The sequence below is a fragment of the Sitophilus oryzae genome, unplaced genomic scaffold, assembly GCF_002938485.1.
Source record: "Sitophilus oryzae breed Bouriz unplaced genomic scaffold, Soryzae_2.0 scaffold_1802_pilon_pilon, whole genome shotgun sequence".
NCBI lineage: Eukaryota > Metazoa > Arthropoda > Insecta > Coleoptera > Curculionidae > Sitophilus > Sitophilus oryzae.
This window is the reverse complement of record NW_022146505.1, coordinates 326,734-341,546: the sequence shown is the minus strand read 5'-3', so window position 1 is coordinate 341,546 and position 14,813 is coordinate 326,734. Positions and strand designations below refer to the sequence as shown.

Here is a 14,813-nt window from a genome sequence, read left to right as displayed (position 1 = left end):
ACCATTAAAGATTTTCCTTTCTAATTTTTTGTACCTACTGCATATTTATTCAACCTGGTTGCCCAGAAAATTTATGAATTATCCTGTATTAGGCAATTGTATATTTTGTATTAGTTTAGAATTACAAAAGCCATATATCACTGATTTATAAACAATCGTGTGTTGTGTTCGAGCTAATTTTATTCAATTAGCTTTGCATTACGTGTTTTTGCTCTACTAGTCATGTTGTCATCTTCAGCAGATGATTAAAACTCACCTAAATATCACACCAATTTGCAAAATTAAATGAAAAATATTATTTAGAAAGCCATGATAGATATAATCGCAAAATTATAGAGTTTAGTCTGTTCAAAACCTCAAAAAGATTATTGATGATTGTAATTAGAAGTATTTATTATTCTATGATACTAAATCCTATATATTTTATTTTACTGGGCTCGTAGCTATTTAGAAAAATAGACAGATACAAATTGGCAATAAATCGTAATAATTAATCTATTCGGCTATTTTTATTCTTTTTCTCTGATTCGAGATCGTACCGAGAATACAATGTTAAAAAATTGGGAACATAACGTTGGATGTGTCTTTTCTGAAAATTTTATTTTTACAATCCTAATTCAGGTTGTACTATTTTTAATTATTTCTTTTGTTCTTTGGTAGATTTTTATGAGTTAATAAAAGAATATGGCGGACAATAGTTTAAAATATACAGTCACAGCCACAAAGTTGGCTTGTTTTTTTTATTAATATTTATCAAATATTACAGTTGAGGGTTGGAACTTGAAACCTTTGGATTAGCGAAATGCACATCCAGTGTTAAAAGTAAAATGTTTTGGTGTATTGTGGTCAATTAGTGTTTTATTTTGCTAATTCATCAAAAAAAAATATGTAAAAAGCATTAATGCCAAGATACATTATTTATAGATAGATTTATTTTTAACAACAAAAAAATTATATATATTATTTTTAAGTATAGAAAGAAATAGCATAATAATATAAATATACTCTAATATACTGTATATAAATATATACCGGGTGTTGCATCATCGGACGGTAAATTTTAATGGGGTCAATTATTGGCTTCCCTAATTATTTTAGAGAATAATTCTATTTAGGTTTATTGAAGAGCACTAAAACCCACATTCAAAAGAATAACTTTAGATATTTTTGATTAGCTCGTTTACGATTTATCGCCAATTTCTTTTTAAATATTTCTCCTGTCTTATGGCCCTGTATTTACTTATGAGCACCAGTCAAGGTAAAAGATAACTGTCAAATGAAGTTGTCATTTCAGAAATTTACCTATTTAGTGCTTTATTATTTTTGAAAACTCATTCCTACATCGGAAATCTTAAAGATGTATTTATAAATACAAATTAATATGAATTAATTATAGTATTATTACAATATTCAATAACTTATTAATTTTGGTACTATTAAATTGTTAGAAATTTAGGATTTTAGAAGATGTTCAAATATTCCTCCATCGACTGCTAGACAATAACCCAGGCGATCATAAAATTCTCTTCTTACATTCGCTAGTTGGTAAAATGAAATTCTATTGTATTCGGCAGAAATAGCATTATTTAACTCGTCTAGATTTGGGTATTTTTTATCCTTGTGTATCCTGTTTTTTAAATGGCCCCAGAGAAAGAAATCATTTAGCGAAATATCAGGAGACCTTGCTGGCCAATTTACTGTTTGATTTAGGCCAGTAACGTTTCCGTTAAGACTATTGTCTAAATATTTCCGAACAGCCAGGGTACTATGTGCCGGACAGTCATCCATTTGGTACCAAACTTCCTGATTTTCCCTAGCGGCATCATGTAAAGCAGGTAAAATATGATTTTCGAGTAGTTATATATTCTAGTTTCTTTATTCCAAATAATATTCTGCATTTAAATTTCGCCTAAGAAATAATGGCCCGATAATATTGTGTCCGAATATCCCTGCCCAAACATTTACTTTCTGTGGATATTGCGTCCTTGTTTCTACAAACCTGTGTTGGTTTTCTTTGTTCCAATATCGATAATTTTGAACATTGGGTTTATTATTTAAGGTAAACGTGCATTCGTCAGTGAAACATATGTTTTTTAAAAATTCCCTATCCGTGTTTGCTCTTTCCATCATATTAAAACAAAACGCCTGCCGCCGTATTTCGTCCCCATCTCGTAGCTCTTGATGCTATTCATATTTAAAGGAATAGTATTTATGTCGTGGAGTGTCATCTATTCCTCTTTCATCCTCAAGTTTCCTTGTGCTGCTCTTTCCATCGTTCTCTTCCACGCACAATAAAACTTCCAAGTCGGTATCATTTCTTGCATCTTCTCTTTGTTCCTGCCTTGCTTCACATCTGCAGTTATTTATTAGGCTACCTTTGGTCTCAAATCTCTGAATATTCCTTGCGATTGTAGATTTTCCAGGTATCGGTCTATTCGGATATAGAGCAGCAAACATGTCCGACACCTTTTGATAACTATTTCCTTGATACTACCATTAATCATCAATACTTTTTCTTCGGTAGTGTAATTCATGGTTAATATTTTCGATGTAGGTATGAGTTCTCAATAATAATAAAGCACTAAATAGATAAATTTCTGAAATGACAACTTCATTTGACAGTTATCTTTTACCTTGACTGGTGCTCATACCTAAGTAAATACAGGGCCATACGAAAGGAGAAATATTTAAAAAGAAATCGGCGATAACTCGTAAATATCTAAAGTTATTCTTTTGAATGTGGGTTTTAGTGCCCTTCAATAAACCTAAATATAATTATTCTCTAAAATAATTAGGGAAGCCAATAATTGACCCCATTAAAATTTACATGGGATTTCCTATGTCCCGCTCGACGATGCAACACCCGGTATATCATATCAATTAAACTTTTAGCTACGTAATCGAGGGCGCAACTTTTAAATTCATTGTTGCCAACCATGAACATATTCGGCGCCGTTCTGACTAACTGGAATTTAAATTTCGCGCTAGGGATTCAGGTGGTATAGCTCTGCTGTCAATGCCGCCTTTATTTATTTATTTCCTGACATTATCATTCGTTTTGACATTTTAGTTTTGTATTACGAGTTTTTGGTTTAAATAAATAGTGTTGTGATGCTTTAAACACTTGAAAATGCTTACTAGCAGACCTTGCAGTCGAACATTATTCTTTTTAGAACCTCTTTTAATGCGAAGTGGTACAAGATAGCTTAATAGCCGTAAAAAATTCATTGCAACTATATTAGAATATTTGGAATGGGAAAGCGGTAGTAATGACTCTTTATGTCCCTTAAGTGCTGTTAAGAAGGTGAGTTTTGTTGATGTGGATAATAACTGTTTATATATTTATTATTAATTTATTTTTGTTTCCTAAAATATTTTGATTAAAAGAAAATATATAAAAGTGGGCAGCGCTGTGACGGTGTGTATATTATAATGCTGTTTCTATATTTTATATCTCTGACTGGTGCTCTGACTGATAGAATTCAAAAAAAAACAGCAAAGCTGACAAGCTGGTACTGAATAGGCTGTGATTATTCCGTATATTGTGTAATTTTATAATATTTAATTTTCTACAATTTAAAAAATATATAACTTTTCCAATCTGACTCAAGAATTGGAATTTTTATAGAAATCACGTTTAATACTATAAAATATATAGTAGTAGGAGTACTATTTTCACCACTACAAACTATATATTTTTCTAAACATACATAAATTACCAGTTTATAACTAGGCTACCCACTATACCCGCTTAAATTGATTATTATTATTGGGATAATGTGACTTATAAAAATTTATAACGAGAAATAGACCCACCTGAATCACCTTTTAAATAAATTCGCACGCAGTAAAATTTTCAAAATGGTTTATGTTTTGGGGAACCATCTGGGGTCTGGCAATACATTAACAATACTGATACATACACTCATTTCCTGGTAGAGAATAAAAACGGACCAGGTGCGAAAAACATTATGCAGTTTTTATATCAATTTTATTTCATTATACAGGATGTATAAAGAATGAATATGATATCGAAGAATAAATCAAAGAAAAAAATATTAATGATATCGAAGTGGTTCATGATTTGTTTATTTCGGATCAAACATAAACGACGATATATCGTTATGGGGTAGAATCCTGGACAATCAAATAAACAGAAAGTAGTATGTTTCCTGTTCCCGGTGGTCTAGAGGTACAGCTCTCTTCTACCAATGTAAAGGTTGTGAGTTCGAATCCTACACCCGGCATTTCATCAGCCGACTATTTTTATTAAAATAAAGTAGTTTGGATACCTAGGTCGACTCAGCCTTAAATGAGTACTTGGGATTCACAATCCTGAGGTAATAATAGGCGGTTGAAGCGTAGTGCTAGCCACTTTACCTTCCTTGTATACCGAACGGCTCTAGCATGGCAAGCTGTACCTTGCTACTCCCAAGGCGTTAAACGCTATATACGGTAGTGATGGAATACCGGTTCCATGTGAGTCGCGTTACAATAGCGACCGTTCCAGAAAAATACCGCGAGAAAATACCGCGATTTTGTAACCGAGATTCCCACTTCCAAAATGTTGCGGTCGTCGCTAAAAATATATCTAACTTATCTATATTTGTAGATTAATGTAACTTTTATCCGCCACTCGTTTTCCAAATATCGAGTTTATAATTGTGTATATAACCAATCTATCTCATTCTTAGAAAAACGATGTCATTCCTTATTATTCTTTTTCTTTATCAATTTTCGTTTAAATAAAATGAACGGATCATATTTATGTGTATTGCAATATAATATATTTAATGTTAAAATCAAGAACAAAGTCCAAACCACTGTCAAAAAATGTTATTGGTCTAACCTAACCTTAAAAATAGATATAAACAATAAAATAAAATGTATAAAAGCAAATAAAATATTTTGATTTTATTTTATTTGCTTTTGCGTTTCATCTTTCAAACAACACTATTTTATACCATGCCTAGTACATACCAAAAATCGCTATTTCGAAAGTAACGTAGCGACGGGAGCACCACCGCCAATAGTAACCGACCAAATCGCGACAGGCAAAACCGAAACCCTAGAAGAGCTCCAGCGTCTGCTGGAACGAAGTACGTGGCCGCCGCGCCGCGCCGAGGTCGAGCGTCGATAATCAGTTACAGCAGTTACTTCTGTTCGCGACAGGGAACTAAAACTCTAGGAGCGCGAAGACTGGAACGAAGTAGGTCGCCGCCGAGGTCGAGCGTTGATGCCCATTACAGCAGTTACTTCTGTTCGCGACAGGGAACTACAACTCTAGGAGCGCGACGGCTGGAGCGAACACGTCCCAATCGAAATCGCGCGGCGCTACGGACATACCAGTTCCAGATACTACTGCTGGCGACCGACGAAATCGCGACGGCTAGAGCTAAACACGTCGCTATGCGGTTACTACAGTTCGAGCTAAGTTCAAGTGCGATTATAAATAATTTATTTGCAAATTATAAATAATTTATAATTTTGTCGTCATTATGATCGTCGTTCTTCAGTAACAGGTTCCTGATTCGTTGTGGAGCGCGACACGACGTTACAAAAAAATACCGCTCCAAAATCGCGTTACTCAAATACCGACAAATCACTAATATACGGGAGCTATTATTATTATTAGTATGTTTCCTTATACTATGGTAGTATGATAGAGAGTTTTGAAATGTAGTGCTATAAACGATCTAGCTAGGAAAATGGCGAACACTCCACTAACTAGACCAACTGCAAGAAGTTTTTTCAGGACTTATGACTAAAAAAAATAAAAGATTCTCCTTCATTTAAGTAAGAACAATCTTCGGATTGTCATGGGATTTTTTACAGGACACTGTCTCCTTAATGAACATCTCAGTAGATTGAAGCTAAGAAACAACGGCGAATGCAGATTCTCTGGGGAACATGAGGAAACACCAAAACACCTCATTACTGAGTACCCCGAGACGACAACCATTCGTGCTATAAACTTAGGTCCCATACAGCACGTCCAAATAAAATTACGTTTCTATAAGGGAGACACATGAGAAACAAAATATGTTAAAGTGAACCTAAGTGTTCATCTAGTTCTAACATATACCCTTGTATAAACAAGGCATACACATATGAGATACACGCAGGTTTATATTGATAGAATTGTGTGATACAGTGTTTACTAGTTGTATACCGTATGCACTCAAGATTCTAAAGAGTTTTTTGTAACGTAACAAATAATTATTAAAATGATGAAATCTGACGTACGGTACATGAGACATACAATGTATAAGTCATATGTATGTGTGATACTTCGTATCATAGTTGTGCCTATAGTACACACCTTGTAAAAATGTGACGTATATACATAATATAAATATCTGAATAGACACTTTGTAATAGTGTACTGTTGTGTCTACATTCTAGCATGAAATGAAGGTATGCGCACGCGCGGATAGCCTCAGCGTAGACACACCGACTAAGTGTATCTTATATGTTCTCTCTCCTTTCTCCTTCCTAGGAGTGGTATTTGTTAGCAGCCATTATTGTTTTATCATTCGGAAGCTCTATATAAATGTTCTGTTTGTGTGTAGTTTAAAAGAGATTTTAAGGTAAGCACAAGTTTTTAATTACCTTGTTACACCTTCCTAAGAGTATTATTAATATTATAGCAGCGACTCTTTCCATATTCGATACCTAATTTACCAAATTTTGACTCCAATGAATGAAAACTCCAAATATTCTCGTATAACGATAATGAGGTTAGCTCTGCAATATAATTTTTTTTAATTTGGAAATAATAAAAATCTAAATGGACCAGAGAAAGAAAGATTTAAACACTTCAAAGAACTTCTTACACTGATATTCGGTAAGTTATTGATGGATCAATATACAGATATGTTTAATATTCAATAATCAGTTTCATATAAAATTTAAGGGTGAGATTGTTAATCTGGAAATAAAATACAACAAAGTCCAACAGAGTGCTCGTTGAATGAGTATGCTAACAAACCAACTGCTTGGAGGGAAAAGAGGAGAAAAAAATGATTAAACGAGGTCCACCAAATCGTGGCGATATACCAGTGTTTACAATTTTAGTATGTTGTTATACTAGGTACTTATATTTTTAATACATTTTGATACAAATTCTGTTCTTTTGCAGTGTTTTCTTACTTCTGGTTAAATAATAATTCATCATTTAGCTTTTACCGTCCACTGCTGAACAAAAGCCTCCCTTAACTCTAGCCATTTCTTTCTATTTTGTGCCACTTGAATCCAGTTTCCAGCCACCCTCTTAATGTCATCTGTCCATCGACTAGGAGGTCGTCCTCTGCTTCTATAGGGCTCGTGTCTCGGTCTCCATTCCACAAGTCTCTTTGTCCACCGTCCATCTGTCATCCTAGCCACATGTCCTGCCCAATTCCATTTAAGATGTAAGACAGATATCACCGCATCTCTTACTCCTGTTCGATTTCGTACTGTATGATTGGGTATTTTATCTCTGAGTGTAACTCCCAACATGGACCTTTCCATTTTCCGTTGCATGACCTGTATTCTATGTATGTTCTTTTTTGTCAAAGTAAGCGTTTCAGCTCCATACGTGAGGACAGGCAAGACACACTGGTTAAAGATCTTTCTTCTTAAACATATGGGAATATCAGATCTCAGTATATGCCTTAGTTTGCCAAATGCCGCCCACGACAAACCTATTCTTCGTAGAATTTCGTGGGTCTGATTATCCCTTCTAATACCGATCTCATGCCCTAAGTATTTATATATATATATATATATATATATATATATATATATATATATATATATATATATATATATATATATATATATATATATATATGCACTTGTTCCAAAGGTATGTTATTAATGTTTAAATTTCCACTTAGGTTTGTCATGTATTGTGTCTTTGACAAGTTAATTTTCAAACCGACTTTTTCCGAAGCATCATTCAGCATATCCAGCATATTCTGTGCCTCCTGTATGTTGTCTGTTATTAAAATAATGTCATCTGCAAAACAGAGATGATTTATCAATTTGCCATCGATGTTAATTCCTGTTGAATCCCAGTTTATCATTTTTAACATACTTTCTAGCACAGCAACGAATAGTTTAGGGGACAGTGTGTCGCCTTGTCTTACCCCTCGATCGATATTGAATTTATCTGTGCATTGATTTGTCGATATTCTGACGTTTGCCGTGGCATTATCATATATATGTCTTATGATCGAGGAGTATCGATGATCGATGCGACTCTCACTTAGTGTCTCTAGAAGCTTCCACTGGTCTACCGAATCGAAGGCCTTCTCGAAATCCACGAAGACAAGCATTAGTGGTCTATTATACTCAATGCATTTCTCGATAAGTACCTGGACTGTTAGAAGATGGTCATTTGTTCCGTAACCTGATCGGAAACCTGCTAAAATAATAATTATTATTGTGTTATTTGCGCTATTGCGTTCCATGATATAAAGAAATATAAGAATTTTATTATAATTATATTTATTATTAATTATTAATCAGGAAAGACAACAAAGAAAAATGGTACATTTAATACAAAACAAAAATGGAACAATTTTAAGGCTACTTCTCTTGAACTTACGATCGAGATACTTTTGGAAAATACAAAGTTTTGCCTTCCTAATTTTCGTTCTAAAAAGATATAATTGGTATCATTGAATAAATATTTCTTAAAAAGAACGAAAAGTTAGGCATCAAAACTTGTATTATTTCCTAAATTCGTTCATAAGAAGTAGTTTTATCTAGCACAAGATGTATATACAAAGCAAAATACATACGTATACACGCGGTAGTCACATCTGCAATGTGTAAACATAGTTTAAACTTAATACACAAGCACTGTGTATCCTACGGCACACTGTGTATCCCTTACTTTGTGTATACGTAAATGCTATACTGTGGCTACATTGTGTGAGGCGGACGTTTAACCTTTGTGCATACGTGTTGAACTGCAATGTGTAAACATTGCATATTTACATCGGGGGAATTGTGTCACCCTGTATCTACATCTAATAGTGTAAACACATCGTAAATGTGATTTGATGTGCTGTATGGGGTACGACTGATATCGGAGATGGAGAACTAACCTCTATAAAACACATTACTCGAGGACCTACTACCAACATGGAAATATGTAATAATTATAACTGCGGTGATGTCCAAAGAAAAAGATGTAAAGGTGGACCACCTAACAAGATTAGAGCGATCAAGCCACAGACAAACAACAAGTCTACCCTTATACTCAGTTATCCATCGAGCTGAAGACAGATTAGCCTGGAAAGAACTTATCAACCAAAGTTCTTTGACGATTGAGTATACTGAAGAGTATCAATTGAATAAGGAGTATGAGATTGAATCAATATTAAATTATTTATTACATTTTGACTCAGTATTCATCTTACAACATAAATATTTCATTGAATTGTAGATTTTCTATCTTCAAGATCACAGCTGTTGATATTAAAAAAGTATGAATAAGTAATCTAAAATATCACATTGTTTAAAAGAAGTTTATTTAAATACTGATCAATTATAACAGTATTTTAAAAATTTATTACCGAATTTAATTTTTACATTTTCTCTTATTTATAAATATCTTTATAAAATATGATGTGTATGTATATGTAATAAAAATTCCTAGAATATTTTATGATTTTTCTAACACCACTTTTTTATTTTCTAAACATAGATTTTGACATATGGATCTATTCTTGTGCGAGTTTTAAAAACGAAAAATATCTTTGCAACATTAAGTTGGCAAATTTTTAATCGATTATTTTTTGTATTATCGCTTTTTACATATACAGGGTGAGTCTTATTAAAGAAGTGCAAACATTTTCAGGGCTGATAGATCTCGATAAAAGAAACATATTTTCTCTTTACCGTTTTTCAGGGTTATTTGAAAAACAAGTCCAAAAAAAACGAGTTATTATACTTTGAAAATTTCCAAAAAAAATATTGTTTGTAATGATAATAATAATCAATTTCATTTTGAGTGCTAATATTGTTTGTAATGACTTATGATTGTATAATTTATGGTGCCCGGTGGCGTAGAGGTACAGGCTCTCGTCTACCAATCTCAAGGTAGTGGGTTCGAATCCTACACCCGGTATTTCATCAGCCGACTATTTTTATTTAAATAAAAATAGTTTCAGTCAATAGGTCGACTCAGATTTAAATGAGTACTTGGGATTCACAATCCTGAGGTAATAATAGGCGGTTGAAGCGTAGTGCTAGCCACATTACCTACCTTCCTTGTATACCGAACGGCTCTAGCATGGCAATGTTAGAACAAACTATCAATTGTTATTTATTTATTTATTTATTTATCATTTATTGATACCGTGTCAAAATCGTATCTTTCGCGAAACTATATTGGTATAACTTTGAAATAACTTTTAAAGCCTAAACTGTATTAAATTGTACACTATACATACCTGCCCATAACTTTCGATATTTTAACATCGTATTTAGGACCAATAAAATGATCTTCAATGATGTCTTCCAAAAAACTGCTGCTGTTTCCTGATTCTGATTTACTGCTTCTTGAAGAACCACTCTTCTGTAATGAAAATGAAAAAAAAAGTAAAATATAATATTAAAATAGACTAAATAGCCTAGGTAAAAACAAAAAGAATATATCGGTTTTGTCTTACTGTGATATATTTAACTGAGTATTGAGATTACTTATTCCGTATGATCGAAAAAAAAAGCGGCGTCCAGTTGACTGGAAAATGACGATTGATGACATTTCCCATATAAATTTACATATTAAATGACAGCGATCTTGGTTTCATAGCCATCGCTAATGCCGTTTTTTTCTATCATACGGTATTAAAAAGATGTATGTAGTGTGTATCTCACAAACAATTTCTAGAAGCTCTATGAGAGCTGAGTATGATATATTCACCTAATGCAATATTTTTTTAATAAACTCCAATATTTTTGATACTGTATATACACGTATTCTCTGAAAACTTAATGTTCTCATTTAGGAAAGTCTAAATAAAAATAAATCTTAAATATAGGTCATGCGAAACAGGTAAGTTAAGCCGTGAATAAAATTCAAGGAAACATCAAATTGCTCATAACAATAGATATGTATTTACTTAAAGTACCTACTCTTTTACTTCACCTACTGTAAGTAAGATAGATCAAGAAATCAAGAAAGAATTTAAGATAATATTAGCAACACTTTAAGACATTTTTTTAATTTGTTTATAACCATAATGTATCGTTCAAATAGACTAAAACAAACAGTCAGTAGTAGAGTAAACTGAACTTTTTTATTTATGTGCTGTTAAATCCTATCCAAATTTCCTTGTGATAACTGATACATGGATTAATTTTTGCATATTGTGATGAAAAATTAATAAGGATATTGCCTAACATCTGGTAAGTTGTGGTAGGTACTAAACCTGCCGTAGATCCTGCTAGCAGAATAGAATTATATCAACCACAGTTTATATAAATTCATAAATTGTGATAAAGCTAGTAGTGGAATGCTTTAAGCCCTTATGGGATACAAACCTCGGAATTCATTTACTGTGCACGAATTTTTATAAAACTTTTTGCATTGTATTGTTAATAAGATATACTACAAAGTTTACCCATTTAAATTCGTTGCTTTCATTTTAGTATTTAAATAAACACACATATACAAATGCATACATACAAGATGGCTCCGTATTCCGGAAAAGCTCTGTATCAGGATTCCTATTTGAGAGTTTCTCTCCAAACCTTTTACAAAATATGTATATAGTGGTAGTTCATATTTCAAAAATATTTTTATGGATATAGTAAGTCAAATATATTTTTATACTTAAGTTTTAGTTTTTCAAATGAAATGCTTTATATTTGTTTAGTTCAGTGAATTTGCTATAAAATTCCGGGTCCAAAAATACCTTAATACCATAGATTATACTGAGTGGTTTTTGAATTATGACCACGTCCATAAGGACGTCATTCTAGACATCCAGGAACCTTCGTATGAGAACTTCTAATCGAGACGATCGACTTATTGTAAGTTTATCGCTAAGAAACCGCAATTAACAGATGGGGAGTTTCATTTTTAATTTAGAAAGAGTTACTAAAAAGTCAACTAATTTGGCTACATACTGCTTAAAAAATCATCAAAATCGGCCCACTAGAACAAAATATATTAACCTTTAAAATATATCAAAGTTTTAAAGTGCCCATTTTTCATGCCGGTGAATGTATTTCAAAAACTATACATTTTAGTCATATACTTATCTAATGAAACTCTCCCTTATTTTTTTACTAGAATCCGAAAATCAATTAATATATAGGGTGTTCCATTACAAAAAACACAACTTTGATGTGTAACTTTTTATGGGGACTCCCTGTAGAATCCTACATAATTCTAGAAAATCTCTCTCGCTCTAAATTGACTTACATAGCTAACAAAATTTCACTTCAATACAAACATTTGTTCTCCTTGCAAGTATTAATAAAGTTGATATGTTATCAAGTAACTTCCTTACATGTCCCATATTGATTCCCATTTGATGATAACATTGCAAAGTTTGACAAAATCCCTTAAAGATAGCTCATTCAAATAGAACATCAATTTGCATAAGTAAGTATGCCACAGAAATATGATAATTATACAAACAAATTAGGCAAAGAAAATAAAGTCCTAAAAAAACAAAAAACAAGCTATCGAGAAAAGATACAACTAGATGATAAAATATTTTTTAAATTCCTTGCTTTGTTAACCTATTTCACAGGGTGTTTCAAACTTACACCAAAATATCAACCTTTTTTGAAATTTTTATTTTTAATTCAGAAAGAGATGTTAAAAATTCAAATAATTTAGCTAAAAATTACTTCAAAAATCATCAAAATCAGTCTACTAAAACACAATATATAAAACTTTAAAATACATGAAAATTTTAAGGTGCCCGTTTTTCGTGCCGGTGAGTGTGTAATAATTCAATTTGTCACCTAACATTATATTTAGCTTTAGAAAATAGAAATTCAAACTATTCAGCGCATACTGGCAATTACATTTAATGTGGGATAAAACCTACGACAATCATTAAAATGATAAAAATATCTAATTCTTACATAAAACCAAGTATTCATAATATAATACATAAAATTGCATTATTGTAATATTAATTATATGTCTAGAAATTTTTATCTCAAACATTTTTTACCTTCCTTCTATGCCGACAACTCATTATAATGAACTTGTACGAAAACTAAGAATGTAATTAACTGTTTAGTGTCTTTTTTAACTCAACAATAGCTCGCGACAACTCTCACAACACTTTTCAACAATGCGGCACGATAGTATGTTCCACAAAGCGAAAATCTGGATGAAAAATCTTTTATTCAAATTCGCTAATGTTTACTTTCCCACTACAATAAAAGGAGCATGCTGTGGGAGAAATCCAGTGCCGTACGTCCACCCAGAACTTGAAACGCGTTAAAAAAACCTGTATACGAGTTGGTTTAAATTAAATTTCTGGAAAAAGCGCAAAATTCTCGGTACTGGTTGATATTACACGATACATCATAAATTGTGCTCATAATAATAATGAAAAATATCTTAATTTTTTTATTTCAAACAACTTCAAGCTGATTAATGAGTGTATAGAGATTTTTTTTGGGTTCTGTTTAGAAAACATCATTAGTTTTGATAATTTTTACATTAAAGAAAGTGAACTTGTATTTACGTTATTCTTGGATATCAGAGGAAAAGTGGAAAATCCGTTATGCGGGTTTTATTGGATTAATTCTTATAACTAATATGTAGTACCAAAATAAAATTACTCATATCAGAATTTACGAGTAGCAAGAAACGTTGATCCGAAAAACAAATTTGATATAAAATAAATATCTGGAAGAGGTATGTAAACTAAAAACTATACAGGGTGAGTCTTAAATAAGTGCAAATATTTTCAGGGCTGGTAGTTCTCGATAAAAGAAACATATTTTCTCTTTACCATTTTTCAGATAAGTCCTGAATAACCCAGTTATTTAAGTTTAAAAATAAAAAAAAAATGATTTTTTTGAAAAAATGTTGAGAGCCGCCGGATTTTTTCTGTATTTGCATCCCTTTTATTGCCGTAACCATAGAGTAAAGCCGTAACTATGGTAATATCAGTCAAGTTTAGAACTTTAGCACTGTTCTACAAATACCAAATCAACGACAACGGACTAACTATGTCGAAACGATTTTGCCGGTACTGTGGTACTACGGCACCGATTTTGCCGATGTGTGTGCAAGCGTTCTAAGAGTAGATTTAGATACTCACCAGGCCCTGCGCCCTCTTCGCGAAACGTCAAACCACGAAATTAGTACGACTTCAAGACACCGTGCGCTAGTGTCGCCTGGTGGGGGAAAGCGACAGCCAATAAGAATTTTTCTGTTTTATGATTGGTACCTGCTCAAAAGACGGGCGACCGGCTGAATTTTAAATTTTTTCAGTCTATCCCCGGCGTTTTTTGGGTTTGGTCGTGGTTCGATCTAAATTTTTGTAATTGTTACGAAGTGTTATTGTGTTGACTTTTTAAAAATGGTGTTATATTGCTGTGTGTTGGGCTGTAAATCCTCTGGTAGATCGTCGATTTTGAATAGTATGCCAATGGATAAAGAGGTAAGTGTACTTATGTTTTTGACCCGTTTAAAAATTCGTATATGTAGTATTTTTTTAGGGTTATGCAAGTCCAGGAGATCCTCTAAAACTTGCATTTGAAGTATTTAAAAAAAATAAAGTAAAACATAAAAGCCTTAAATAAAATTAAGCAAGTCCCTTTATAAAGTTTAATGT

At 32.5% G+C, this 14,813-nt stretch overlaps 1 protein-coding gene across 2 annotated transcripts in view; it reads right to left on the bottom strand.

Moving 5' to 3' along the window:
- LOC115883043 (SET domain-containing protein SmydA-8-like) overlaps positions 1–13,362 on the bottom strand; it is a 38,098-nt gene extending 24,736 nt beyond the window's left edge. Inside the window, exons 1-2 of one of the 2 annotated variants that reach the window (XM_030901319.1) lie at positions 13,194–13,362; positions 10,449–10,573 (exon numbers count right to left, since the gene is read on the bottom strand). In XM_030901319.1, coding sequence (XP_030757179.1) covers positions 10,449–10,573; positions 13,194–13,217 — 149 coding nt within the window. In that variant the 5' untranslated portion in view covers positions 13,218–13,362. Of the gene's footprint in view, positions 1–10,448; positions 10,574–10,667; positions 10,737–13,193 lie in introns of those variants that run through there. The other variant, XM_030901320.1, reaches the window with a different exon arrangement.
- Positions 13,363–14,813: the final 1,451 nt, after the last annotated feature.